Source organism: Mirounga angustirostris, unplaced genomic scaffold, assembly GCF_029215605.1.
Source record: "Mirounga angustirostris isolate CCGP_5_RB_7025 unplaced genomic scaffold, mMirAng1.0.hap1 SCAF_1, whole genome shotgun sequence".
NCBI classification, from domain to species: domain Eukaryota; kingdom Metazoa; phylum Chordata; class Mammalia; order Carnivora; family Phocidae; genus Mirounga; species Mirounga angustirostris.
Genome location: NW_026991709.1, coordinates 76,367,882 through 76,395,256, shown reverse-complemented (window position 1 = coordinate 76,395,256; position 27,375 = coordinate 76,367,882). Strand labels below are relative to the sequence as shown.

The following is a 27,375-nucleotide window of genomic DNA, read 5'->3' as shown; positions in this document are numbered from 1 at the left end:
TGTTAATATGCAATGTTTAAGTTAATAATAGTAAATAATGACAAACTTTCAGGTTGACTCACTGTCTCCTACATGTGTCTCATAAATGATTCAGTGCTCTTTTTAATGATTTATTGAGAAAATAAAACAGTCTTCCTGGTGCCCAGTAGAAAGTGGTTCCTCTCTCCTGATGCCACAGTTTGGTAAGAAGCTCAAGACTAACTAGAGACTGCCAGACATCACTTCAATTTCTATTTCCACAAACATTCCCTTATTAGAACCCATCTGGGGGCGCCTGGGTGGCTCAGTTGGTTAAGCGATTGCCTTCGACTCAGGTCATGATCCTGGAGTCCCGGGATCGAGTCCCGCATCGGGCTCCCTGCTCGGCGGGAAGCCTGCTTCTCCCTCTGACCCTCCCCCCTCTCATGTGCTCTCTCTCTGTCTCTCTCTCTCAAATAAATAAATAAAATCTTTGAAAAAAAAAGGTTGAGTGACGTTTTCCCACAGATTTTTTTGATTTATATTAAAAAAAAAAAAGGGCGCCTGGGTGGCTCAGTCGGTTAAGCGACTGCCTTCGGCTCAGGTCATGATCCTGGAGTCCCAGGGTCGAGTCCCGCATCGGGCTCCCTGCTTGGCAGGGAGTCTGCTTCTCCCCCTGACCCTCCTCCCTCTCATGCTCTCTGTCTCTCAGTCTCTCTCTCTCAAATAAATAAATAAAATCTTTGAAAAAAAAAGGTTGAATGACGTTTTCCCACAGATTTTTTTGATTTATATTAAAAAAAAAAAAAGGGCACCTGGGTGGCTCAGTCAGTTGGGCGACTGCCTTCGACTCAGGTCATGATCCTGGAATCCCGGGATCAAGTCCCGCGTCGGGCTCCCTGCTCAGCGGGGAGTCTGCTTCTCCCCCTGACCCTCCTCCCTCTCATGCTCTCTGTCTCTCATTCTCTCTGTCTCAAATAAATAAATAAAATCTTTAAAAAAAAAAAAAAGAACCCATCTGATCAAGAGTTGCCTTCCTAGCCCCTCTTCGTTCTCTCAAACTCACACTACACACAGCACATGTGTTAATTGCTTCATCGTGGATCTGAACAGGAAAATCTATTCTTGCTTAGAAAACACAGCCAGTGTTGGGAACCAGAAAGAAAGGACTCTGTAATAGTTTGATTGATTGATTGATTTTTGTGATCTCTAAGATCCCTGAAGGGTTATGGATCAATTCAAGGGCTTCTCGGATAAACCAGTTCACAAAGCAGGTCTTTGGAACATCTAACTGGCCTTCTGGGGGGGCCACAGACTCACCAGTTCTCTATAAAGCGGGTCCAAGGTAAACCACAAAGCTACGGCACACCTCTGGCCCTTGGTTACCGCCTTCACTCCATGCGGGTTCTCTCCTCCAGACGAGAAGCTGATCATACGCCCACACTTTGGTTTGATAGAGGCCTAAGGAAGAACGGGAAAATGAAGACTCTCCTTTCCATATTATGAGCATTTCTACAATCCCTTTCTCCACCCTTCTATGGGATTTTTTAGGTCAAGTTTTGAATCAAAGAATAATGGAATCCTGGCACTGGGGTCGGTAGATTGGTTCAATTTCCTCACCCGTAAAACAGAGGTAAGTTCAGAACAATGTGTGATTCAGACATAAAAGTGTTCAGGTAAAATGGCTGGCTCCCGGCCTTGAGCCCTAGCACGGTATCTGGCCTATGGCAGAGGCCCATTTAATATTTGCGGAATGACAAAAACAAATTAAGGACTGCAGGAGTGCTGGTACATTTTTATTATTGATCTAGGTAGTGGCCCTACGGGTGCACCCTTTGCCATGCCTGAATCGTATGTGTTTGGCTTGTGAGCCTTTCATAACACAGAGATTTTTAAAAGCCAAGTCTAATGTCATATGCTACTTTAATTCGCACTACAGTATTCCTGCCCAATGGTCCTCAGTGAATGCTTTAATACCTCCAGTAATGAGAACGCTCCCCTCCTTGGGGAGACCTAGTCCGTGGCCTCCGGGCTCTGAAATGATTAACACGGTCCTGCCAACCTTGTGCAGTGCTCAGGTGAAACTGCTCACTAATGTTGAGTAGAAGACAGCAGAGAGAAAAGCAGCACCGCTAGGGAGCCGGCGGGGGAGATCACGCGAGCGGGCTCTCCGAACGGGGGAACTGAAGCAACAGAATGTAAGGGGCCTGGCGTCTGTATTTAAGAAGTGTCTTGGTGTCAGTAGAGTTCATTTTTCTGTCTTGAGAAACACAGACACATTACTCATTCCATAGCAGAGCTTAGAAAAGTAAAGTAAAAGAAAAGAAAAAGTGGTACCATTCTACCATTTGATGAGATGAGCTCATTTTATTTATTTTTTAAAAGATTTTATTTATTTTGAGAGACAGAGAGAGAGAGAGTGAGCGAGAGAGAGAGCACAAACCAGGGGGAGAGGCAGAGGAAGAAGCCTGTCAACTCCCCACTGAGCAAGGAGCCGGATGTGGGGCTCTATCCCGGGACTCCAGGATCATGACCTGAGCCCAAGGCAGACGCTTAACCGACTGAGCCACCCAGGTGCCCAGGGCTCATTTTAACTAGTTATCTTCTGCACTGACTTGGATTGATACATGCTCATTAGAAAAACCTTTGGTTTCCTTCACCATAAAAGGGGATGGCTATGTGTTTCCACTGCCAGCTTCAGGAACAATATTTGGAAAATTTCCTGAGGTCCTTGGATGCTACCTAACAGAGGGACCCCTAGACGGTAAGATACACATGGAAGGTCAGAGGGAGATGGAGGAGTCAAGAAGTCTGAAACCTGTCTGTGTGTGTGTGTGTGTGTGTGTGTGTGTGACAAGCAGAGAAAAGCAGTCAGCTTCTGGTTACTCTTCTATTCACAATAATTGAGAAATGATTTGTCTTTGCTGGAGAGAGTTGCTTTACTTCTGCAGCTTTGTCAAGGTGACTTCGGATGCAAATCTAGAGAATTCACTCCTTAAGGGTGCCCTTGGTGTCAATCTGATTTCATTTTCCTGGAGAAGGAATCTGTTGTAAGTTTCCAGATGGAAACAAAAAAAATAAATGATGCTTGAAACATATGAAGGAAAGCCTTGGTCTACTCGCAGCTTTAAGATCCAGTTTCGAGTTTTCTGGGCAGCTCATTCCCAGATGCTGGTCAGGGCTCACTCAAGCACACGTGGGCACCATTGCTTCTATGTGATTATCAAGTGTCAGCAGTAACATTTTACAATATTAAACACAGGGTGTGGGGACAACTTGATGCTTTATCTCCGATGGAACTGGATGAATTCAAAGTATTTTTACACAGGAAGAACTTGGGAAAGTTTAGGAGAAGAAGCTATCAGCTACCTGAAGCATTTGGAATTGATCATAGGTATGTAGGTTCACAGAAGTCTCTGTGACCAGTCTTACCAAATGGAGAGCGTCACCTGTTATATATCAGCCACGGAAAGGAATAAACAAGCTTCATGTATGACATAACTTCTATAGAAAAATATGTCCTGAAGTTTAGATGATTGTAAATATACTTCTGGAGCACAGTTCTATATTGAATTTAATTTTTTGTGAAGCAAATAGAAATTTTTTTTTTAAAGATTTTATTTATTTGACAGAAAGAGAGACAGCGAGAGAAGGAACATAAGCAGGTTGAGAGGGAGAGGGAGAAGCAGGCTTCCCGCTGAGCAGGGAGCCCGATGCGGGGTTCGATCCCAGGACCCTGGGACCATGACCTGAGCCGAAGGCAGACACTTAAAGACTGAGCCACCCAGGCGCTCCGCAAATAGAAATTATTAAATTTCACCTCTCTCAAACTTGTACAGTGAAACCCAAATACCAAAATACTCATGTTTCACAAATATGCTGCTGTTGAACATAATCTATGTATCTTCCAAGTACGATAAAAAAAATTCCTTTTGCTTTTCATCTAACTGATGATTCAAAGTCAGAGAAGCCTTTGTGCTCTACTCGTCTTGAATGAATGTAAATCTTTAGCCACCATTCAGTTAATTGTGTAATTCCCAGATTTTTCCAAAGTAAAGAACTTAGAGGACTTTTTTCCTTGTGTAGCCCCAAGTTGGGCCACTTCTCTGCTTCATTTGTCCCTTATGTCAAAGAAAGGAAAGCTGAAAAGTAAAATTATCCATTTCTCTTTGTATCAGTCCCAACTGATTACCTAAGAATTTTAATTATTTACAAAATCCTCTAAAAACTCCACCATATGTATTAATATGAAGTAGAGCTAACTTGGGAAAATGAATCTATCAACTTGGAGCTTTTCAATCAAAACACTGTTTAAATCGGTTTTTCTATTTTTTAGGGGTGGTGGTGAGGGTTAGAGTCAGTACGTTTTAAAATAGTTACACCTTTCTCTTAAAAGTACAGCTATATGAAAGCAGTATTATCTGCTTTCACATCTTTAAACAGCAGAATTACAGTTAACTTGCATTCAACAATTAATGAATTACTGATTCTTACATGGTATTCCAGGCATCACTTGCTTTCAAACATTAAGCATTTCCAAATATGGCCACTAGATGGAGTAGAAGCAAAGAAATCTTTTCAACCACCTGTCTGATTTTCTTTCCAACTGTGTGAGCTGGAAGCATTTTAAAATCTGTTCTAGTGTTAGCAGAGCTCAGAGCTTTCTGCACAGAGACTTTAAAAAAAAATGATAATTTTTGTGTCGGGATTAGAAGCAACCCGGATCATCAATCTTGATTTAGTTTTCCAGATAATGAATCTGTTGATACTTAAGCTTTTACAACAAAGCGTGAGACATCATAACCTTTTAGATACACATTATTGCGTAAAATGGTATGAAATATTTTTTCTTAATTATTCCAATGTTTCTGGACAATTTTAACCTGAATCTCCATAGGGTTCCCTTTTAAACCCAGTAGTACAGAATTTTTTATATCATCTGCTTATACCCCACCAGTATGCCATAAATGATATAGGGGTGTCTCCTACAAAATAGGAGAGGGAAAACATAATACTCAGAAAAAGCAGTGAAAAGAGTATGTATAAGACAAAATCCTTGAAGTTTGTCAGATACATGCCTCAACTATTTAGATTTTATATGGAGGAAAGATGTATCTCATAATCTATTTACAATTCAATTACATCCTCAATTAGAAAATATATTTTTCTACCATGGTTTATACTCTTTGGCTTAAAGTCCAAAAGATGCTGGCTAAATGGTCTATAACCCAGTGGACTGGTTTTCCAAAGGCACTGGTTTGCCTAGGAAGACGGTAGTTGAAGTTAACTGTTGATTTTTACCTACAAGGGTGTGTTTAGAATCTCATCTATAGTGTGAGTGTGTGTGTGTGTGTGTGTCATGTGTATGTATCAATTTTCATGTATAGGATTACTTGCAGCCATAAGCATATATATCCGTACACACATATATAGTAATTTTGATAACTAGGGGTCTAGAGCCCAATACTCAGTATAAGCATGGAGAACACCAGGTTGCTCGAAAACTATCCTATAGAACCCATTGGTCTAGTCCTAGGCATGGATGACTTAGAAATAGGTGTTTTTATGTTTCCCTTAGACTACCTGACAAAGAATCAGAAGACCTAAGTTCTGGTTGCAGGTCTAACACTAACTAGCTATCTAATCATGAGCAGTTGCTTCATATACCTATTCTTTAAATTACCCATCTGTAAAATGGACTGGAAGATTTTATTGATGAGTCCATCTCTAACATTTTAGGATGCATACATTTGCTGGGCCCCTGTGCATCTCTTGAATTCTTAAGCTCAGCTATTAGAAGTCCAACAGTCTGTGAATCCTTGGAAAACAGCAAGCTGGAGATGAAGAACTGCTACAAAAACTTGCCTGTATAGGTTTACTTACGGTCACAGTCTTGGCATCCATCTCAGTGAAAATGAACTCTCCTCCTTCAAAGTCATCATTCATATACAGGAGAGCACTGGAAGAAAAAAAATAGAAACCCATTTGTACTATGATGTGCTTACAACAGCTTTGTCAGAGAATACCAGAGATGTAATAAACTGACCAGTCTGATTGGTTAAGTTTCCTTTGAACTGGACATTGAAATTACTGACCCTCCTAGCCCTAAAAAGATCAGATATAGTTTGGGTCATACCCCTGAAGTATTTATCTGTTTCACTTATGCTAATATTTTAATCATATTTCAAATTTTATCGCACATTTCACTTTTTCCCAAGAAAACCTAATTAGATTTAATCTACCCCTTTGAACCTGCCCATGCTACTTATCATTCTCTTCTTCCCTCTTATGCTTGTAACTTGAAAGGATGTTATTTCCTCCCGAAGGAGCTAGAGAGCTCCAAAAGGTGTAGTCTTACTTTGTGGATACGGTTGTTCAATAAATGTTTTTTGTATGGTGCACGCTGCAGTAGTAATAAACCACTATTATATACATGGTGACTTCTCTTTGGGCACTACAATATCACCTAATTTTCCCTCCAAGTTTCCAGTTTCTTGTTTATAAAAGGCAGACATTGGTGAGTGATACTGTAAGATCCCTGTGTGCATCGGGACAGCATATCCTTGGGTTCTCAGACTGAGATACGCAACCCACAAGGGATACACTTCAGTGAAAACCAAATGATCAACAAAGAAAGCTTTACTTTTTATATGAAAACAAAATGGGATTTTGTGGATTCCGATGCAACAGAATGTGCTTGGCTTTTCAAGGTAAAATCTGAGATGATCAAGTCACTTCCTGGTTGTGTCAGCTGCCACAGAGATTTGAGGATCTCTGCTTCATCAAGATGAATATGATGACAAGCCAAACATATCAGTTTTCTAATTTCCATGGGTAGTTGGCAACTGTTGGACAAAAGCTTGGTTGTGAAGGCAGTGCTGGTTGTACCTATAGTCCCGGAACGTGTAAGCAGGAGGCTCCTTCCAGCATTCGTTGGCCTCAGGATCCAACAGGCAGTTGTCGGCATGGATGGGGTGACTGAGGTCAGTTCTTCTATCCTGCTGACCTGCCGGAAAAGGGAACTGGTGAGAATGACAGGAGAGCAGGAACCTCCAACAGCAAAGCTGACAACCTGTCTTCTCCCATCGCTGCTGGCCTTTGCAAATTTGAGACACAAGATAGACCCACAGAGATGAACGAACCGACTAAGCAGTCAAGAGACGGGTCCTGCTTTGGTGCAAACTTGATGTAAAACCATGGACAAATCACGCCTGCCTGTTTTGCTATAAAAGTTTCTTGATATGAAGATACATAGTAGAAATTCCATGCATTCCATGGGTTGGACCTCATGTGGGGCAGGCAAATGAGAGGGGTGAAAAGAATATGTAAAAAGAAAAGGCTGATTCAGCTGAAAGTTCATGTGTCAAAGTCTCCTCCCATGACATCCTTCCTTCCCTCCTACTCAACAGAGTGTGGAAGAGAAGATCTAGGGGAGAAATCATGACAGCCGGGAGTGAGGCGGTCTCTGCCTTTTTAAGAACATTTCTTTCAACAATCCCTTCATCTTCTAAGCAACCACTTAATGCTTTGGGGGCATGATGGGGGACTATAATCTTCAGGTTCCTGGTTCCCTGGAAAGTAAAACCTAAAGCAGGAAAGTCTTTGTGTGACTTTAAGCAAGTAAGGAAAATAGTTTTGAAAGGAAAGACAGGCAGAGCAATGGCCTTCTGGAACTTGAGGGGGCCAGAAAGGAGAAGAGGAAAGGGGGAGAAAAGAGTGAACAAGCTTCTTCTGTTTGGGGAATTTAGAACTTTGCTAAACCATGAGTCTAAAATGTAACAGAACTTTGTTTTACATTGTTTTCTTTCTCATTTCACCCTGGGTAGGAGGGAACGAGTTCAGACTCTGGAATCTTACCAGACAGAGCAGTTCGGCAGACCATGTGTGTATAGGAAAAATACAGGGTTGAGTTCAGCATGAAATAGGATTCTACAATCTTTCGAGCCTTCTCGCTGATGTCATAAAACAGCCGGGCACTCTTCAGTGGGACTCGGCCTTCGTAACCAAACTGAAGACAAAGAAGAACATGAGATTGCACTGGGTTGATCGGAAGGCTTGAGAAATACAGACACTAGGTTTCAGTAAGGCAATATAAGGATGGTCAAGTCTGCGTTGACCAGTGGGAATATGACCACATGCTCGAGGATTCTGGTTAGTAAAATAAGCCATTGAAATTCATCCTTCCTAATCACAGTGAGAACACTGAAAGCTACCTCCCCAACAACCCTTGGTGTGGTGCAGAATCATCATGTGGTTCAGTATGTTTTCGCCATTGCACCAGGAGCTCCTTGAGGACAGGGGGGACTATGTATTATTTGTCAGATATGAATTTAGGAGATAAAAAGTTTGATAAGTTGATAACTCAGTGAAGGAATCAGGAATGATTTAAAACAATGGAGATGTCATTTAATACTTGCTCCCTTCATCTCTCCTGACAGGTCTACAGTCTGGACTCTCCTCTTTCCTATACCTGTAATGCACAGAAGGTATCTGATAATGCTTAGGAACCCAAACCCAAAAGAAGCTACGACTTTACTTTGAGTGCTTTCAGGACGGTTGCACCTTCAAACTTCTCATTGGGTGTATGGGGTGAAGTTTTTCCTCTGTATCCATCACCAACAAGCATGATTCCCTGGCAGCAAAATATAAAAAGATGCTTTATTAATGACAGCAACGACTTCATCAGCTTTCCCTTTTTGCCTTGACTGCCAGGAAGCTAAGGACCGCAGTCAATACTCAGAACCATCCCTATTTTGTACCAGGATCCTGGTATCATTAATCCTTCCAATCAAAAGAGATATCTTCATTTAAACTTCACTCTACATGTTCATCATGAAATACCAGTTTTTGTAGAAATAGGTAGGCTATAAATGATTAATATATTGGTTAATTATCAATTAAATTAAAGAGATTTCCCAGTGACTTCATAAGGTAGGCAGGGCACATGCTGAATGGCCATTGTCCTATGTATTAAGCCACTAACTATTCCAGATCCATGAGCTGTGTCCAGATCTAAACAAAATTCAAATCAGCCCAAACCAGGCTATGAAAATGCCCCCACATCGAGGTCCTTGTCCTAAAGAAAGTGACGTTTCAGGCCTGGTTTCCTGACTCCAAGTGAGACTAGGACCAGAGAGCTTCAGGGCTCCCACCAGGCTGGCACCCTCAGGCTCCCTCCTCCCCCCACCCCACCTCTTGGATCCTCACACTGGCCACGCTGTGGAGCTCCCGGCACTGTTCTTCCGACAGGACGTTATCCAGGAGAACCCGCTGAGTCCCGTTCAGCTGCTCCGAGTTATAGACAAATGTGATGTTCTCATAGAGCAGAGGGCCACCTGAAGAGACAGAACATATCATCTTCTCTGTTACCTCTGTTCCCAAGGAGGGAAGCACAGAACACCTGCCGGTTTTTAATGAGAAATTCATGAGAATCAGTTTGCTCATGAATACTTAAGAATGCAAAGACACATTGGAAGCTTGCTAAGTACAATATGGATTCAGGGAAAAGACAGATGTCTGAAGACCAGATATCTGAAGATGCTTCTCCATAACATCACAATAATGTCACATTTGTATAGTATTGTGGGTTTGATACACTATCTTTTCATTTGATTCCAGGGATGATCTTGCAAAGCAGACTGGGACTATCACAGGATGCTGCTCGGAGAAGACCTTCCAGAATTCTCTCGGCAACTGCACACACCCTTCTCCACAACCTTTGGTTCCTAACTCTGCTACAACATCACATTACTGGATCATGTGTTTGTGCCCCCACATGTGACATACACACCACAGTCTCACTGGTATGGAGAGAAATATCTTCACTAGAAAACTCAGCTGGTAAATGCACCATTAGGACAGTCACACCCAAGCCAACCACCTCCTTCCTAGTCTTCTTCCCACCAACTAACTGACTCTACACAGTCTTGTTTGTGGAATATTTATTTTTCTCTGTTCTCTGGGCAAACCTTTATATTGCTCTCTTTGCACGGGAAGGTTTCCTATAGGCACCTGTTCTCTCCCTGGATGGAGCCCACAACTTTATGAAATTAGCCCATGTAGGCTTTTCAGAAGGTGATGCTTTGGGGTCATGCTTTAGGTGGTTAATTACAAAATCTAGACATGACCAGGCTCTTTCCTCACAGAGGATAGGACTGAAGGACAAAGCCTCTGTTGGTGAGGAAATCTCCAGCTATAACACAGTGCAACCAGCTTGAACCAAAAAACTGAACAGAGAGGAAGAAAGTTTTTCTGCTCTTTATAAGACTCCTAAGGGACCTGACATGTGCCTGTTAATAACAACAGTTCGCCCTGGAGGGAGGCAGTGGGAGGGCTCAGCTGCTCCCTTCTTCCCCCAGTCAAGCAATGGTCCCCAACACACTGGCCTAAAACACATTGGTGAAGAAGGAAGAAACCAACTGAAATTGATGTCCCCTCTAGTTCTTTAAAACGAATTAGTAAAACTAAGGAACAGCATCAAGTTTATTAATAGTCTAGTTAAGATGAAAGATTCACTACAGCCCACAATTAGTGGACTATTAAGATAAAGAGACAGTGTTTCCCAATCTTTAATAATAGATGGTTATCTGTTAAAGGAAAAGTTCCCTAAGGAGAGGCAGTGCAGACACATTACTTTATCACAATTTTATTTCCATACTTGCAATTATAAAACTATGAGCACTGTATTTATTTATCTTTAGAGTTTCATATAACTCTAATACCAAAAGCAATTTACAAGATTAAATAAAAGCAAGACCATAAAACTAAATTTGAGTTAATATTAATGAAACGGTTAATGTTATTTTGCAGAAACCAAAAAGCTACATTCCACATGAATGTTCCACTCACTGATCTGGCCCAGATTCTTTTGAGCCAGCATTCTTTATAGTATTTTTGGTGAGTAATGACTCATTGCACTGCAACTTTTCTCTACTGAAATTACTATGAAGTCATAGTGTACCATGATAAATTTGGGCCTTTATCTGCTCCTGATACATTATTTATAAGTTTGTTCGACTTCATTTCTTGTTAGTCTTCAGCCCCCGAAGTATCACTGACTGGTGCCAACAGGATAGTAGCCTCACCCACCGTGGTGTGAAATCTCATGGTGGGACTTGACTATCAGGTGGTTATTTACATGACCCACTAGTTACCCCTATTAATTTTTTTTTTAGATTGTCATCAAAATCTATAAATACAGAATTTCTTGGATTCCAGGAATATAACCACAAGGTATAGTTTCAGTACCAATCTTTTGGATGAATAGAAAAAAAATACAAACACACATACACAATTCAATGTTTCTCAATCTTTATTCCACAGAAAGTTTTTGATGAAAAAAGAGTTTCTTGATCAAATGTGTTTGGGAAGTACTAGGTTACACAAAATTTAAGAGGACTTCTTAGAACTTTTAATATGTAAATAGGCATTAAGAATATCCTGAGTATTGAGACAGTATAAAGCAGTTCTCACCCTTAATCGAGCATAAAACCAACCTCCCTTCCTCCCTCCCTCCCTCCCTCCCTCCCTCCCTCCCTCCCTCCCTCCCTCCCTCCCTCCCTCCCTCCCTCCCTCCCTCCCTTCCTCCCTTCCTTCCTTCCTTCCTTCCTTCCTTCCTTCCTTCCTATGACAGAGAGACTCTAAAATGACCCCCTAATGATCACTGCCTCCTGGGATTCATGGGCTTGCATAATTTGCTTTCCTCAAGTGTGAATGGGGCTTGGAATTTGCTTCCAACAATAGAATATGGCAAAGGTGATGGGATATGACTTCTGTGATTGTATTACATGAGATTGCCACCTCCATCTTGCTAGCAGACTCAGTCTATTGCCTTCTCAGCTTGCATTGCAATATGTTGCTGCATTAGACAGACTCATGCAGCAAGGAATGAGGCCTCCTCCGGCCAACGATCAACTAGGAACTGAGGACCACTGTCCACTAAGACTTTAGGAACCAAATTCTATCATCTGAGCTTGGAAGAAGATAGTTCCTCAGTCAAGCCTCAGAAGAGACCTCAGCCCTGATCAACAATTTGAGGGAAGCCTGTCACAGACCCTGAAGCAAGGGACCCCACCAAGCTACCCCCATATTCTTGACCCCCAGAAACTGGGTGATAGTGAATGTATGTTATTGTAAGCTGCTACATTTGTGCTCCCTTTTTTTTTTTGGTAGCAATAAAAAAACAGTAGACTCACCCTCTCCCCAACAGGACCTCTTAACATAAAACACAGGTTATTTGGGAAAAGTTGCCCTAATCTATATAGCTGATTAAGAACCATAGCCAAATTAAGGCAGTTTCTCAAATATTTGGAAAAGTAAACTGCATATTCCATTCCCACTTAGAAAAGTAAAAGAGATGTTCTTTCAACAAGAAAGACAAGATACTTGTTGGTTCACTGAAAAGCAATTTTCTAATATAAAAGTCAAATAGAAATGGATGACAGACCAAGGGTTTAGTGAACTGGGTTGGTTTCTACTATGTCATATTTTTTCCTTTCCTCTCTTGAGAGTATATGAACTTTAAATATAATTACCCTATTTTCAAAAGACAACTTTAACAGTTACTACAACTAAAACATTTAGAAAAATGCCTACTGTTCTTAAGTTCTGTATAAGTATTTGCTATTACTATGTTGATTATTTAGTATTATGTAACATATGCCTGGTCTATTGGGTTAAGTTCTGAGTGAGGTTTCTTAATAAGCATAAAGGAGTATATTTTAAAAAAGACTACTGGAATATTGCCAATTCCTCCAGTCACACCACATGGAACGTACTAAGATCAGGGGAAGGGACAGAGTGCAACATGAGCCTTAACTACATACCCACTCACAGCTTCAGGCAGAATCTTCTAGAAACCTGCCTTTCATGTAGTTAACACAATCACCACGGAGCATAGACTTTTATACAGAGGTTTCCCACACATGCATTTCATAAACCACAGCCAACTAACTACCCACCCACTAACCAAAAGAAAAAAAGAAGAAGAAGAAGAAGAAGGAAAGACAAACCCTGCCATTGAAACACTCACCTCTACCAGCCTACAAATGACTAGTAGCACACCAGACAGAGGAAAACATTAAAATAAAAATAAAACTGTAGTCCAATAAGTTGTGGTTCCTGGGGCCTGATTTGATGGCTTCGGCCAACTTCTAACCACAGCTCAAGGAGATTTAGCTAAACAACTTAATTCTTCTCTCATTCATAAAGTATGTGCCTGGCTCGGACTCTCCAGTTGCAATAAAGAGGGATCGTCTAGGAAAATACTCCTTTGTGCTCACCGCCTGTGGCTCACCTGGCAAGAAGGGGCATTTTACTATAAATACTACAGGGTGACACAAGTCACAACAGGCATGTGCTAAGTAACAAGTCCTTATGTGAGCACAGCCCATAAGAGTCTACAGAAGACTTTTCACACTGTTCCTCAGCAAAAGGTCGCTGTCCTTCTTTTACAGCTGAGGCTCACAGAGCCCAGAGACCTCAAGTCTCTAGGTGTCCATCACGCCAAGTACATCAGACTAACCAATCCTGGAAACTCAGAGTCCTGACTCCAAGTTCAATGTGATTTCTACTATACTGACTGGGATGATTATGGAGCAGGACCTTTGGAAACTGGCGGTTGAAAAGAGAATGGATAAGTGATGGGTGTTTTTAGTTTGATGATATGCTTATTCCGTGGATTGGAGTCCATCTGGGACGTGGTCTTGGGTCACTCCCGTAATGCTTCTGAGCCGTCCAGTGTGAATACTACTAATTACTGTTAGGTAACCAGAGTAGATGACAATCCCTTTGTGAAAGAGGACAAAAGCTGAAATATATTCTACTCTGTGAAGCATGCATCCTTTCTTGCCTCCCTGACATCTGCTTTCAGCCAGACTAAGATAAGAAAGTATTTTCTGGTTGGGAACTTGGCCTCTGTCTACCACTGTTTTTAATTTAGAAACTATTCAGATCTCTAGTGACTCCACAGAAGGCTTTCCAGTGGTTTCCAGAGAAAATCCTAAGATGAAGTCACCCATTTAACTAAGCAAATTCTATAGAAATGATAAACTTTGGTAGCCCAGCCAATCACGGCCTCTCCCCATACTGTATAGTCTCCTACTCTATTCTTCGTATTAGTCTTCTTAGTCAGCTGCTGTATATCAGAGTCCCAGGGAGCCAGGAAAAAAAAAAAAAAAGAAGCTTTGATGCTTGGCAACCATCCTGGAGTTTCCCAAACCTTTACAGCAAAGTGCTGGCTTATTGGCATGTACTTCCTGGGTGATTTCTCAGCTTAAAAAGCAACACGAGGGGTGCCTGGGTGGCTCAGTCATTAAGCAACTGCCTTTGGCTCAGGTCATGGTCCCAGGGTCCTGGGATCAAGTCCCACATCGGGCTCCCTGCTCGGCAGGGAGCCTGCTTCTCCCTTCCCACTCTCCCCTGCTTGTGCTCCTTTTCTCACTGTGTCTCTCTCTGTCAAATAAATAAATAAAATCTTAAAAAAAAAAAAAAAAAAGCAACACGAACTCTGGCTGACCATGAAACTTTCTGGCCTTTGTAAAACAGCTTGGGCTTTGTGACTACAAACTGGGGTCCAGGTCAGATTAGATGAGCATTTTATCCTGTTCACTGCCTCAAACTGACTTGGAAGCTGAGGAAGGAAAGGGCTGGGAAATGTGAGAGCTGTAGAGAACCAGAAGTTTTCATATCAGCTGGAGGAATGTGCTGACACACTCTCTTGTGGGGGAAAAGAGTACTGTACTCCTTCTCAACGCAGGTTTCTAAAACCTTCTTATCTTGCCGTTATTTAATCAATAAAGGATACATTTTGGATCTCTAGACACTTTTATGTTCCATCTCCAGGTGAGTAAGAGAAAATGGGATCTGGATTCAAAAGCCTGGGTTCAAATGCCTGCTCTACCCGTTATGAGCTATGAGACACTGGACATGTCACTATATCTCTGTGAGCCTCAGTTTTCTTGCCTATGAAGTGGGGGCACTTGTCTCACATTCCAGTATTCAAATGGAGTGTGTGTAGATTTGCCTGAGGAATTATAAAATATACAGATACCATAATAATTGTTAAGAATCACTACTGAGTTAGTACCACCACTGCTAATAATTTATTATTACAATGTTTAGCTGTATTTAGAAACTACTTTTGACAACATTCGACATACGTTTCTGTGAATTTTGATCTGACATAAGTATATCATGTTCTGCTCTCTCCATCTCTGTGCCTTTGTTCCATTGTTTTAACCACTAAAATGGGTCCCTCCACACCTCTGTCAATTCAACTTAAATTCTACTGATCCCTCAGAGTCCTGCTCAGATATATGTGCCTCAGGCACCGTAGATGAACTCATCTAATATCCATGTGACCTGTCTCTTCAAGTTCCTCTGATGTGCAATCTATTCTGCACTAGCTAGCACTCACTCACTAGGTGACAGAAGCCCCATGACCTCTCCAAGCCTCAGGTACTCAACTGATCATTCAGTCCCTGCCTGGTTCACAGGACTCTTGTGGGAAACAGATGAGGGAGCGAATTTGAAAGTACTTTTGTTGGGAACCAAAGGCGATGATATACAAATCTGAGATATTGTTTTTAAGCCTTGCTTTCAGAACGTTATGAAACGTAGTTACTTAATCTTGTTCTTTAGTTTCCAGAGAAAGTGGGCTCTTCCTTAATTTAAATAACAAGTAGCCAACTCCCACCTCCTCTTTTCCCTCCTTTAAGTAAAAGTGCACAGATACTTACCCTCTCTTAAGTCTCGATCTATCTTGGGTGATGACTTTTTCCCCATTGACAGTCCATGAACTTCTGCCCCTTCCACGTTCACTCCTGAAGGGACCCTGCCCATTAAAAACAGTTGAAATGGAATTTCCCACTGAATGAGGATATTCAAAGACAAAGGACACCTTACTCAGGTAGTCTTCTTAGCACCTCTTTTTTACAGTTAATTGTATCCATAACTTTACCCCCTTGAGATTAGAAATTAAGTCTCCAAAGAGCAGAAAAAAATTATCATGTGCATCTTTATAATGCTCAGTGTTGTATTTTTGTCCTGAGCATAGAGTGCATCCCAAACAATGATTGAACTGAAATAACCCATGACCTCGGGTAGTGGTTCTTTACTATTCCAAGAAAGAAGACACAAGTTTCAAACTTGGCAAACATACAAATCACAGCATGATATCCTTTCATTGCACACAGAGTGAACAAATCCAACTGTGCATGTCCACTCTTGGATCTGTTGTAATAAATTTAGGCCACCCGGGGTTGAGGCCTTAATTCCTAGTGAAAGACCATAGGATTTTGAATAGGAATCCACCAGTCCCTTGTGGTGACACTCTAAAAGAGTCCTTTGCCTTGTCAGAACCTCAATTTCTGAATTTGAAAATGTACAGCCTAGACTAGGTCAGCTCAAACATGTAACTCCAACATTCTATGATTCCTCGAACTGCTCATAACATGCAAATTGATTTTTTACTTCTATCATTTTAAAAAATGAGGTCTCTTCATTTCTGATTGAGTTAATGACACCTGATATTTTAGCTTGCAGTGAAACTCTTTGAGCTTCCTGCTTTCAAATGTAGTAAGGGAATTCAGCATTAACAAGAAAAAACTAAGCTCTATTCTAATCAAAAACAGAGTCCACAGAATGTGTCACCTTCATAGATCACCTGATCCAACCCCTTACTTGGAGGAAAAATGTAAGATTGGAAAGGATGACAAAGCACTCAAGGTCACACAGAAGTATATACGAAGAGCTGGGACCAGAAGGCTGAGCTCCTAATTCCCAGTGTGGAACTCATTTAACTATGTATTTTTATCTATCTCATAGAGCTAAGGTCCTTATAGTGGGTATGACTCTAAGTATTTCTTCTCATTAAAAGTAAACGGAACGGATTGTATTCTAAATGAAGAACTCACCGATTCTCATCCTGTCGTCCTCCATATCGGATCCAATAATTCTGTTTTAAATTAAAAAAAAAAAAAAACAACTCAGTAGCTTTGTCACTAAAACATAATGCACAGAAAGAAAATATACATTTAAAACACTCAAAAGACCTAAAACATTAGGAAACTTGCATACTGTATCAAGATACAATATTTTTTTAATTAATAAAAAGAAGAGCTAAAGCCAATGCGATTTTGGCAAAGAAGAAATGATGCACAAATGGGTTTTTAAAAATAGCATGGAATTAGCTTAAGTATTTATATTTTTTGTCCAAGAAGTGATTTGGAATTTAGTGTCAGGAAGACACTTAAAAGATCATTCAGTCCAACTCCCTTATGTTTTTGAATAAAACAAACAAAAAAGTCCAGCTTGATTAATCATCTGTGTAGGATCATAAAGTAACTTTTTCTGAAGTCTCCTGGGAGAATGCAATTAAAAAAACAATAAGTAGGGCTGGGTATAAGCACATTAGAAATGTTATTGAGAATTAGTATATTTAAAAATTATCCTAATTTTTAAAATATGCCAATAAAAACATGACATAGCTAAGACAGAAATGAAAAAAATGTTACAAATAGGATACATTACAAGTAGTGCTTTTTATAAACATATGACATGTACATATATGAAGAACTTACATAGTTAACTAACAGATAAATGAAAAAAAAGGCAGGTCCAGATAATTCAAATCACAGGAAAAGTAATTAATGACAACATGTGAAAAGTTTATTTTTGTTGGTCATCAAAGGAATACAAATTAAAACAACAATGATATACCATTTTGTACATAAGAAATAGGAATGATTTTTTAATGTTATTTCTCATTGCTGAGATGTTTATTGTCAACTGGTACTTTTATGCATTTCTAGAACCTTCACTGAAGGTATCCGAAAACTGCCTTAGAAAAGCAATTTCAAGAACTTTAGAACTTCTAATATCCTTTGATGGCAGAATAATCCCATTCCTGGTAATTTATTCAAAGGGCATAGTTCAATACAGAGGGAAATGCTTCATGCATTAAATATGGTAGAAAAAATCAGAAACAAATCAAATATTCAGTGTCAAGAAAAGAGTTAATTTATTTATTGCACAACAATTCTATATATCTAGCTAAAAGTCATTTTAAAAGCTGTAAAAAGGTAGAAATTGCTTATGATACCTTAAATAAAAATCACAATAGAAATCTATCTATACCATAGTACTAGTTGGGCAAAAGGTGTGTCTTCATATGAAGAACGACTAAAAGTCTACACAGACAAGTGGAGAAAAGTCAGCATGATAAATAGTACAATTGAGACTGATTTTGTTTTGTATGAAGTCTTTTTAGTTTTTAAAACATGTAAGAGAAATACAAAATGTTGTATCCAGAATTTAAGACATAAAACAATCCTGAGGCAAATGCATCAGGTACAAAACACTTCTCTTCCCCCCAGATATATTTGCTTTTGACTTTGGATCTCAGTGATACGGAGATATATTAAAGTCTTTTAATGTTTATCATATATTGAGTAAATATCCACGCCCACCTCCCCGGGTTTTGTTAATACAAGGCAGGAGATAAGAATCTTCAGTAAACTATATGTTGGCTAACTAAACATAATTAAAAAGTTTTAAAAAATAATAAATAAAATTGGCAAATGGAATTTCAAAAAAAAAAGAATCTTCAAATAAATCAAGCTGGGAAATAAAATCATAAATATGAAGTCCATTCAGAATTCTTTTAAAGTACATTTCCTCTTCCATCTTTGCTCTTACCGGTTCCATGTATGAAAATCCCAGACCCTCTGCAGCTGATTTTATTAGTTCTGATTCCATTTTATGACGCTTCACGAACATTGCCAAATCCTAGAGAAGAAAAAAATGAATGAAAATCTATATTTAAATAACAGTTAAGAAATATGATAAATGTTCAAGTGGAAATATTTTTCAATAGACAGTGACAAATGAGCTAAAAAATATTCACTGCTGCAAAAAAGTCTCCATCTCAACAGATTTTCACAAGCTCTCATGTAGGAAAAAAATATGCTTCTGGCATTAATAATTTAAGTACAAAAGAACTGCATTCTAGAACCTTGACTCAATGGCTAGGTAACTTTAAGAGCAGTGCTACATTTTTACCAATTCTGCCCAGAGCATCTAGCAGAATGCAGTTTCTTCTCAGGACCTTGGTCTCACCTCTCTGGCCTCAATGGATGCTGGGTCACTGGTATCATCCAGGAGACTCTCATAGTAATCCATGTTGTCTAGGACATCCTCATCATCTGGATGGAGGAGAAGATAGGCCTTGGCACACTCCAAGGCTTTCACATATTCACCAACTGAAAGACCAAGGAGCTGTAGTATTAGAGTCAGGCTAGGTCCATCTAGGGGATTTTTTTTAATTGATTTTTTTTAAAGATTTATTTATTTATTTATTTGAGAGAGAGAGAGAGAGAGAGAGCACAAGCAGGGGAAGCGGCAGGCAGAGGGAGAGGGAGAAGCAGGCTTCTTGATGAGCAGGGAGCCTGATGTGGGGCTCGATCCCAGGACCCTGGGAACATGACTTGAGCCAAAGGTGGATGCTTAACCGACTGAGCAACCCAGGCGTCCCCCATCTAGAGGATTTTTAAGCAATGCTTCAACATGTCTGTAGGAGGTCAGCATTAAGCATGAGTAAGAGGGAAGCTAAGGTGAGCCAAAGAGCATAGGCAGAAATAGTCACAGATAAAAACAGATTCTCAAATACGGAGAACAAACTGATGGCTGCCAGAGGGGAGGTGTGTGAGGAGATGGGGGAAATTAAGGGGATCTAGAAGTACAAACTTCCTGTTATAAGATAAATAAGTCACAGATCTGAAGAGTAGAGCATAGGGAATACAGTCAGTAAGATTGTAATAACGTTGTTTGGTGACAGATGGTGACTACACTTATCATGATGAGCCCTAAGTGATGTACAGGATTGTTGAACCATTATGTTGTACACCTGAAACTAATATAACACTCTGTGTTAATTATATTTCAAAAAAATAGCCACAGACAAAAGGAAGGAACATGATTTCAGGTGTTTAAAATGTACTATCTTTGGTCTGCTTTGGTGCTAGATGTTTTGCATCAATTATTAAAAGTTTCCACCTGAAGATGTTTGTTGACAACTTACATTATTTAATACAGATAAGCAGAGCAGAATTTTGGGAGTTAATTCTGTTTTTGTACTGAGTTTGACAACATGATATCGAAAACTGATTTCAGCAATCCCAATTCTATTAATTGTTTTTAAGCATAAGGAAAGATGCTCAATCTCTCTTTCTCAATTAGATAAATAGAAATTAAAACTCTACTGAGGTAAAAATTTTCACCTAATGGATTGGGGAATATCTAAAATTTTCACAATATATTCTGTTGAGCAATGAAAAATGTACTATACATGGTAGAAAATTGGGTAACTTCTATTAAAATTTTAAATTAATAAATGATTCCACACAGCAATCTGACTTCTAGAAATTCATCCTATAGATATTCATGTGTGGATGTGAACTAACTTACATAAAATATTACTCATTTGATCCTTGATTGAAATACCAAACAGTGACTAACAACACTATGCCCATGAGTAAGGAAACACTTAAAGTGAATTATAGTACAATGATATGTGGATGTAAAGAAAAATTAATGAGGAAGATCTCCATGTACCAATACAATTAGGTTAATTACACCATACAAAATTGCCAAAATTTGGCCTTTACTGACCTAAGCAAATGGTCATTTCATAGGTCCAACCTACTAAAAAAATATTTTTCAAACTTTTATTTTTAAGTAATCTCTACACCCAACATGGGGCTAGAACCCACAACTCTGTGATCAAGAGAAGAAGCTCTACCAACTGAGCCAGCCAGACACCCCGGATGTATTATTATTATTATTATTATTATTAATTATTATTATTATTAGAGAGAATCTTAAGCAGGCTCAATGCCCAGCATGGAACCCAATGTGGAGCTCGATCTCTCACGACCCTGAGATCATGACCTGAGCGGAAATCAAGAACCGGATGTTTAACCAACTGCGCCACCCAGGTGCCCCTTCCCCACTCATATATATTATTAAGTGAAGAAAGCAATGTAAAGAACAGTGTAAATAATATGCTACCTTCTCTGTATAAGAAGGTGAAATAAGTTGGGGTGTGTGTGTGTGTTTTAAAGAAATATAAATCGGAACTGGGCTGTAGGGCATGAAATTGGGCTGCAGAAAAAAGCAAGAGAGGGAGGCTTTTATGATATTTGGTCTTTGAACTTGTAAATATATGACCTTTTAAAATTAAGTTGAAAAATCATGTAAAATGTCAGTCTAATAAAACCTTCAGGACATTATCACAGCATTTGCCCACTTGTGGTTTCCACCTGCTCTCCTTGGCCTGAGTTTCAGTGATATGAAATGAGAGAAAAAAAAAAAAACAAAACCCTAAACCCCCATTGCCTCAGTGGTAAAGTGGAAATGCAAAGGAAACTTCAATGTCTGTAATGATGAACGACACCCCTTCCCCAAAGGTCTTCCGGGACGATCCACACTTTACCTCGATAGTAGGCAAACTGTAGGTAGTCATAATGCAGGGGAAGAAAGTTCTCAATCGGAGAGAGGCGGCCAGGGCGAGTTGCAAGCTCCCTCACACATTCGTGCTGACAGACCAGCACCTGCATATAGTGATCTGGAAGACAAGAGTGAGAGGTGTGTCCCTCCCGTCTGCTGGAGTGTCCGGACTTCAAGGTCAGAGCCCCGGTGACACAGGGCATTCCTCACCTCGCCACACTCTTAGCACCATCTCATTATCTTCACTTCATGAGCAGAAACCTTCACAAAGGAAGTAAGTGACTTGCCAAGGCTTCCTGACCAGTGATCGCTAGAATACTGAATAGCAGATTCCAAACCTTGTGGCCCCTGGGCTTTCCTCCAGGCAGCACTTTTGGCTGCTGTTCCCCTTTTTCTACATTTCCTGAAAATGACACAGTCCATCTCAGCCCACCCATGCCCATCTGAATAGATGCCTTTCCTATTGAAGAATTCCGGGGCCTCCCTTTAGATACGTTGGGTGGCTTTAAGTGACCTGGATCAGGATCAGAAGTTCAGATCCCAGTTATGCTAAGGAGCAGCTGAGAGAAAGGACTGCCATGCATATGGGGAGCTTTTTCTCCTTGTTAATATTTTCAAGAACTTTTCCTAAAGGGGAAATAGAAACTATATATTTTAACATCTATTTATCAGGAACCTATTCTACCCAATTACAAAATAGTCCATCCCCTGAACATTGGAAATCCTAATACTGTAGGACTAAAATAGGATATGGAGTGAAGCCCAAGAATTTAGATACACATCCTGCCTTTCTCTTTGTTCCCTTTTCTTTGTCCCCATCCTTCTCACTGTAAACAGGTGAGGATTCTCAAGTGTAGGGCTATCACGCTCCCTTTAGCTCTCGGCTCTCGCTCATCCACGAACGAGCTGAGGAAACTAAAGTAGCTACTGTCCCAGAGAAGCAAACACATCCTACATTTTGCTCCAACTTTGATTTTTACAAGGAAGATGGAGATAGTCTTCTCCAGAAAGAGAAGATTTTATTCATGCTTGTGCAGAGCAGGCTTTCTTAAGAATGATGATAAATGACTTAATGACTTTACACCCTAATTTACCACAACTGCCTCCTCTCAAAGGTTCTCTGTTAAGCAGAGTTTGGCTTGCCTCTTGATGACTTGAAGAGGGACCCAAGAGCACAACAGAAAGGGCATGTGTGTTTTCTGGTGTGTAGGCAAATGGGCCAGTTTTTGCATGACTTGGCTAACTCAACCCAATGCAGCACAGCTAACAGAATCCTTACAATCCATTGGTTCTTAACTGCAGGTGGAAGATGGGAGGGGAAGAAAGAGTTCTGTTTATTTGTTTAGCATGTAGCTATATAAATAGCCAATAAATAGCTGTTTTATTTCTTATGAAAACGACCAACAACCTTCAACTGTTTTCTCCTACTTAGCTGGCCATTGGCATTCCTCTTTACCTTCTAACACATGCTCCTCCTAACTCCAAATGACAAGCAAAAGGAAGAGGTGGAAAACACACACAATAAGAACCCAAAATCTGAATGAAGGTATTTTTCAACACAAGATAAACAAAGAGCAACAAAATGAGAGTCACAAAATGATATTCTTCAGGGCTTCAACGAGCACAGCCGGTAATAAATAACTGCATTGAAAAGCCATTTGTATTTTTAATGTTCGTCCAAACTCTAAAATTCAAATATTCCGGCTTCCTAAATACATTCCATATTTTATTTTTTCATTAATTTTTAAAAATTTTATTTATTTATTTGTTATAGACAGAGAGAGGGAGAGAGAGAGAGAGCATACACACAGGGGGAGCGGCAGGCAGAGGGAGAAGCAGGTTCCCCACTGAGCAATGAGCCTGATGCGGGACTCGATCCCAGGACCCCGGGATCATGACCTGAGCCGAAGGCAGATGCTTAACCGACTGAGCCACCCAGGAGCCCCAAAGCCAGTTTCACTTTTAATTTAGAACAGTTTTATGGGTTTTTTTTTTTAAATATTTTATTTATTTATTTGACAGAGAGAGAGCACAAACAGGGGGAGGACCAGAGGGAGAAGGAGAAGCAGGATCCCTACTGAGCAAGGAGCCAGACATGGGGCTCGATCCCAGGACCCTGGGATCATGACCTGAGCTGAATGGCAGATGCTTAACTGACTGAGCTGGCTAGACGCCCCTTAGAACAGTTTTGAACGAGACAAGCATTTACAGAGTTTTGATAACACATTTTATAAGTTGTATTTCTTGTCTCCTTTCTATATCAAATGTTATTGAGCAATTACTGTGATTTAATAAGTTTGAGATCCAAGACACTTGTGTGGGAATACTTTTTAAAATTTCCTTCTCATAATAAATTGGGTATCTGTCAAATTCTCAAGAAGACTTGCCATATTTCTGTAATATATAATATTTGATTGAGCTTCAGGAGCCATGACTTTTTTTAAATCACTTTTCTTTATTGGAAGTGGGGATATTGTGATAGTTGTATTAAGTATTAAGATCCTTAGTTAGGAGATCTCTATTCTTTTCCAGCAACCAACACACTCTGGTGACCTCGAGCAAATTGCTAAATATTATTCTGGGGGAATCTGTCAGTTTTCCTAAATCAGATGTAGGACACTTGCCAAAGCTGTTTGGTAGCCATTGGTAGAAGCAGGTGTAGAGGAGATGGAGTGGGTAGAGACAGGGCACATATCCTTACACAACTACAAGATAATAAACTATAATAAAGGAAAAGCATTCCCAAATAAAAGATTAAGTATAAAGAAATACTTAACAGCTGATAAGTGAAACACGCATAAAACTGACATTGGTATCCATCAATCACATTTCAGATGAAAAGGATTAATAATACTCCATGTTTTAAAAATATGGGTCATAAATTGTTAAGGTCTTTGAGGGGGACAATTAGAAAACATCTTTCAAAATTTAGATTAAGAAGTAGATTGAAAATCAATTTGTTGGATGACCTAGTTGTCATCCATGTTGCCACATACTCAATTACCCAAAACCAACTTACTTCACCTAAAATCAATACCAATATCTGAATTATTGAGGACTTTTTCGCCAAAGGTTTTGTTTTGCTAGACCTCTGGCAGAGTCATTTCCCTGCATTTTTGTGAGCACTGTTCATCAAATGTCATTTAGTGATTTGCTCGAGGTCACCAGAGCATGTTGGTTGCTGGAAAAGAATAGAGAGGGAATGAAAATATATACAAGTGCACAATCATGAAAGTCTTTATTAAAGGTCTTGGGTTTTATTCCAAGTGCAATGGAAGCCTTTGGCGAGGGGTGGGGGTGTTCTGTGAACATACTATCTTTTTTTTTTTTAGACCATTTTGTCTGCCTACAGAGTAAAACCTCATCAGCACTGGAGGACCAGCTAGGAGACTATCACAGTGGCTTTGTTAAAATATACTGTGGATTTGAACCAGGGTGCTAGCAAAAAGGATGGAGAGAACCAGGGAATCTTACATGCTCAGGTAAGGAGCACCTATCAGCATTTGGTAACAAATCAAAGAAGAATAGGAATTAAGGGAAATGTTGGATTGGAAGATAATTTTTTAGGACTTGGTTTGAACTGCTAAGTGAGGGGTGCTTTTCATGGAGACCGAAAACACTGGCATTTGGGGAGAGCAAACTCACTTCCTTAATTTGCCATTCTACACCTATGGGTGAAGTTGAACATTGTTTTTTGTTTTTGTTTTTGTTTTTGTTTTATATTTATAACTTAAAACTCAATATGCACTCAACAGATATTTGTTAAACATTTATTACTGAATAGGTTATCCTTAGCCCATTTTTCAATTATGTAGACTTTAAAATATGCACCCTAGACTAAGAAAAGCATCGATTTGATTCCTAGCTTCACCTTAATCACATTGCTCTGAGGTATAAATTCTTCATTTAAAAAAAAGAAGACAGTGGATAACAATACCATCTACCTACCAGAAGTTGTTTAGAGGATTAAAAGATATATAAATATGTAAAATGTTTTGTATATTAAAACTGCTATATAAATGTTGCTTATTATTATGACTACCAATAAATCAGAAATAAATTACTACTAATAATAATTTACAAGTTCTGCTTAAATATTATGGATATTAACTCTTTGCCTGTAAATGTTTTGCAACTTTTCCACTTGTCATTTGTAATCTGGATTGATTTATTGTATTTTTTGTATTTTAAATCTTATGTAAAGTCTATCTTTTTCCTCATATTTCTTGTCTTTTGTCATGCTAAGAACTGGTTTTCCTCTCCTCCCATTATACACATATTTTCTTGCATTTTCTTCTTCATTTTTTTAGAAGATTTATTCACTTATTTTATTTTTTTACTGTTTTTTTTCTTTTTTTTATTATGTTATGTTAATCACCATACATTACATCATTAGTTTTTGATGTAGTGTTCCATGATTCATTGTTTGCGTATAACACCCAGTGCTCCATTCAGTATGTGCCTTCTTTAATACCCATCACCAGAACCCTCCCCTCTAGAACCCTCAGTTTGTTTCTCAGAGTCCATAGTCTCTCATGGTTCATCTCCATTTTAAAGAGAGAGTGAGAGAGAGAGCACGAACACAAGTGCATGCAAGGGTGGGGGAGGGGCGGGGGGGGAGAGAATCCTCAAACCTACTCCCCGCTGAGATCATGATCTGAGCCAAAATCATCAGTCAGACCCTTTACCAACTGAGCCACCCAGGCACCCCTCTTGCATTTTCTTCTAACAGTTTTATTTTCACACCTATATTATTAACATAAATAGAATTTATTTTTGTATGTTTTTCATATGCTTCCCACCATAAATGGTTAAGTAGCTAATCTCTCCAATTAATGTATAATTCACATTACCTACTATTTTAAATGACACTCTGTAATATATTAAATTCTCATAGATAACAAAATCCTCTTTTAAGTAACTGAAGAAAACTATACAAAAGTATTCATTACTACATTGTTTATAATAATGAAAACCTGTAACTTCCTTAATATTCATCAGTAAGGGGACTGCTCAAATTAATTATGCTTTCCCCATATACTGGAACATCACACAACCATTTAATACAATAAGGTAGATCTACATGTATTACTTACATGAGAAGTGGTCCACATTATATTGTTAAGCATAAAATAAAACAAAAATAAAAATATGCTCAAAATCAGTATTCACAGTATTGTCTCATTTTTATAAAAAAACAAATAATAACTATAAATAAATACAGAAACATTTACATATGCATCTGAAAAAGTTTAGAAGCACAGTCACCAAAATTTAAAATAGGTAGATTTATTTACAGGAGATAGGATGGGTTATGTATATATCTTTCAGTTTTTATAATTTAAACTTCTGTATTGTTGGAATAGTTTTACAGACTGCATTTCCTATAATCAGGAAACAAATAAAGGAAAAAATCAGCTTTACCTGCAATGGCTTCATAGAGACCAGCTTTGTACCCTAAGTACTCATACTCTTCAAATCTATGAGGCCCCTCACACAGGGCTCTGCACTCCGTATCTTCACTGAAATATTCTCTGAGAGCTTGCTCAAAGTACTCGATAGCAAGCTCAAAGTCATCAGCCTCATAATGTTTAACTCCTGCACTGTAACTCTCCTGCAAAGAAGCAGAAAAAAAGAATATATATATATACACATATGTATTTATTTTTTCCAAAGAGCACCTCTGGGGCATGTGAATAGCTGGATTCAGGCAGACTCAGGATCATTTGGGCAGGGGGGCCCTGGGCTCTTGTGTTGTAGAAGAATAATGAAGGGTTTTACTGGGAGATAAAAAGTAACTTCCCTAGCTTCAGGGAATTATAAATAAGAACAGAGTTACCAAGCAAGCTGAAAGCTGTGGCACCACTCAATTTCATATTCTTCCTGAACACAAACACGCAAGACAATATTTGC

At 39.4% G+C, this 27,375-nt stretch overlaps 1 protein-coding gene across 3 annotated transcripts in view; it reads right to left on the bottom strand.

Moving 5' to 3' along the window:
* Nucleotides 1-27,375, bottom strand: part of P3H2 (prolyl 3-hydroxylase 2) — a 169,007-nt gene that overhangs the window by 17,432 nt on the left and 124,200 nt on the right. For all 3 annotated transcript variants that reach the window (XR_010408276.1, XM_045903159.3, XM_064581707.1), the window contains exons 3-14: nucleotides 26,887-27,076; nucleotides 21,449-21,580; nucleotides 19,075-19,217; nucleotides 18,655-18,744; nucleotides 16,872-16,912; nucleotides 15,696-15,790; nucleotides 9,166-9,293; nucleotides 8,495-8,590; nucleotides 7,816-7,966; nucleotides 6,847-6,964; nucleotides 5,842-5,917; nucleotides 1,279-1,419 (exon numbers count right to left, since the gene is read on the bottom strand). Coding sequence is in view for 2 of the 3 variants with exons in the window: in XM_045903159.3 (XP_045759115.1) it covers nucleotides 1,279-1,419; nucleotides 5,842-5,917; nucleotides 6,847-6,964; nucleotides 7,816-7,966; nucleotides 8,495-8,590; nucleotides 9,166-9,293; nucleotides 15,696-15,790; nucleotides 16,872-16,912; nucleotides 18,655-18,744; nucleotides 19,075-19,217; nucleotides 21,449-21,580; nucleotides 26,887-27,076 (1,401 nt within the window). In the remaining variant the exon portion in view is untranslated. The remainder of the gene's footprint in view (nucleotides 1-1,278; nucleotides 1,420-5,841; nucleotides 5,918-6,846; nucleotides 6,965-7,815; nucleotides 7,967-8,494; nucleotides 8,591-9,165; nucleotides 9,294-15,695; nucleotides 15,791-16,871; nucleotides 16,913-18,654; nucleotides 18,745-19,074; nucleotides 19,218-21,448; nucleotides 21,581-26,886; nucleotides 27,077-27,375) is intronic.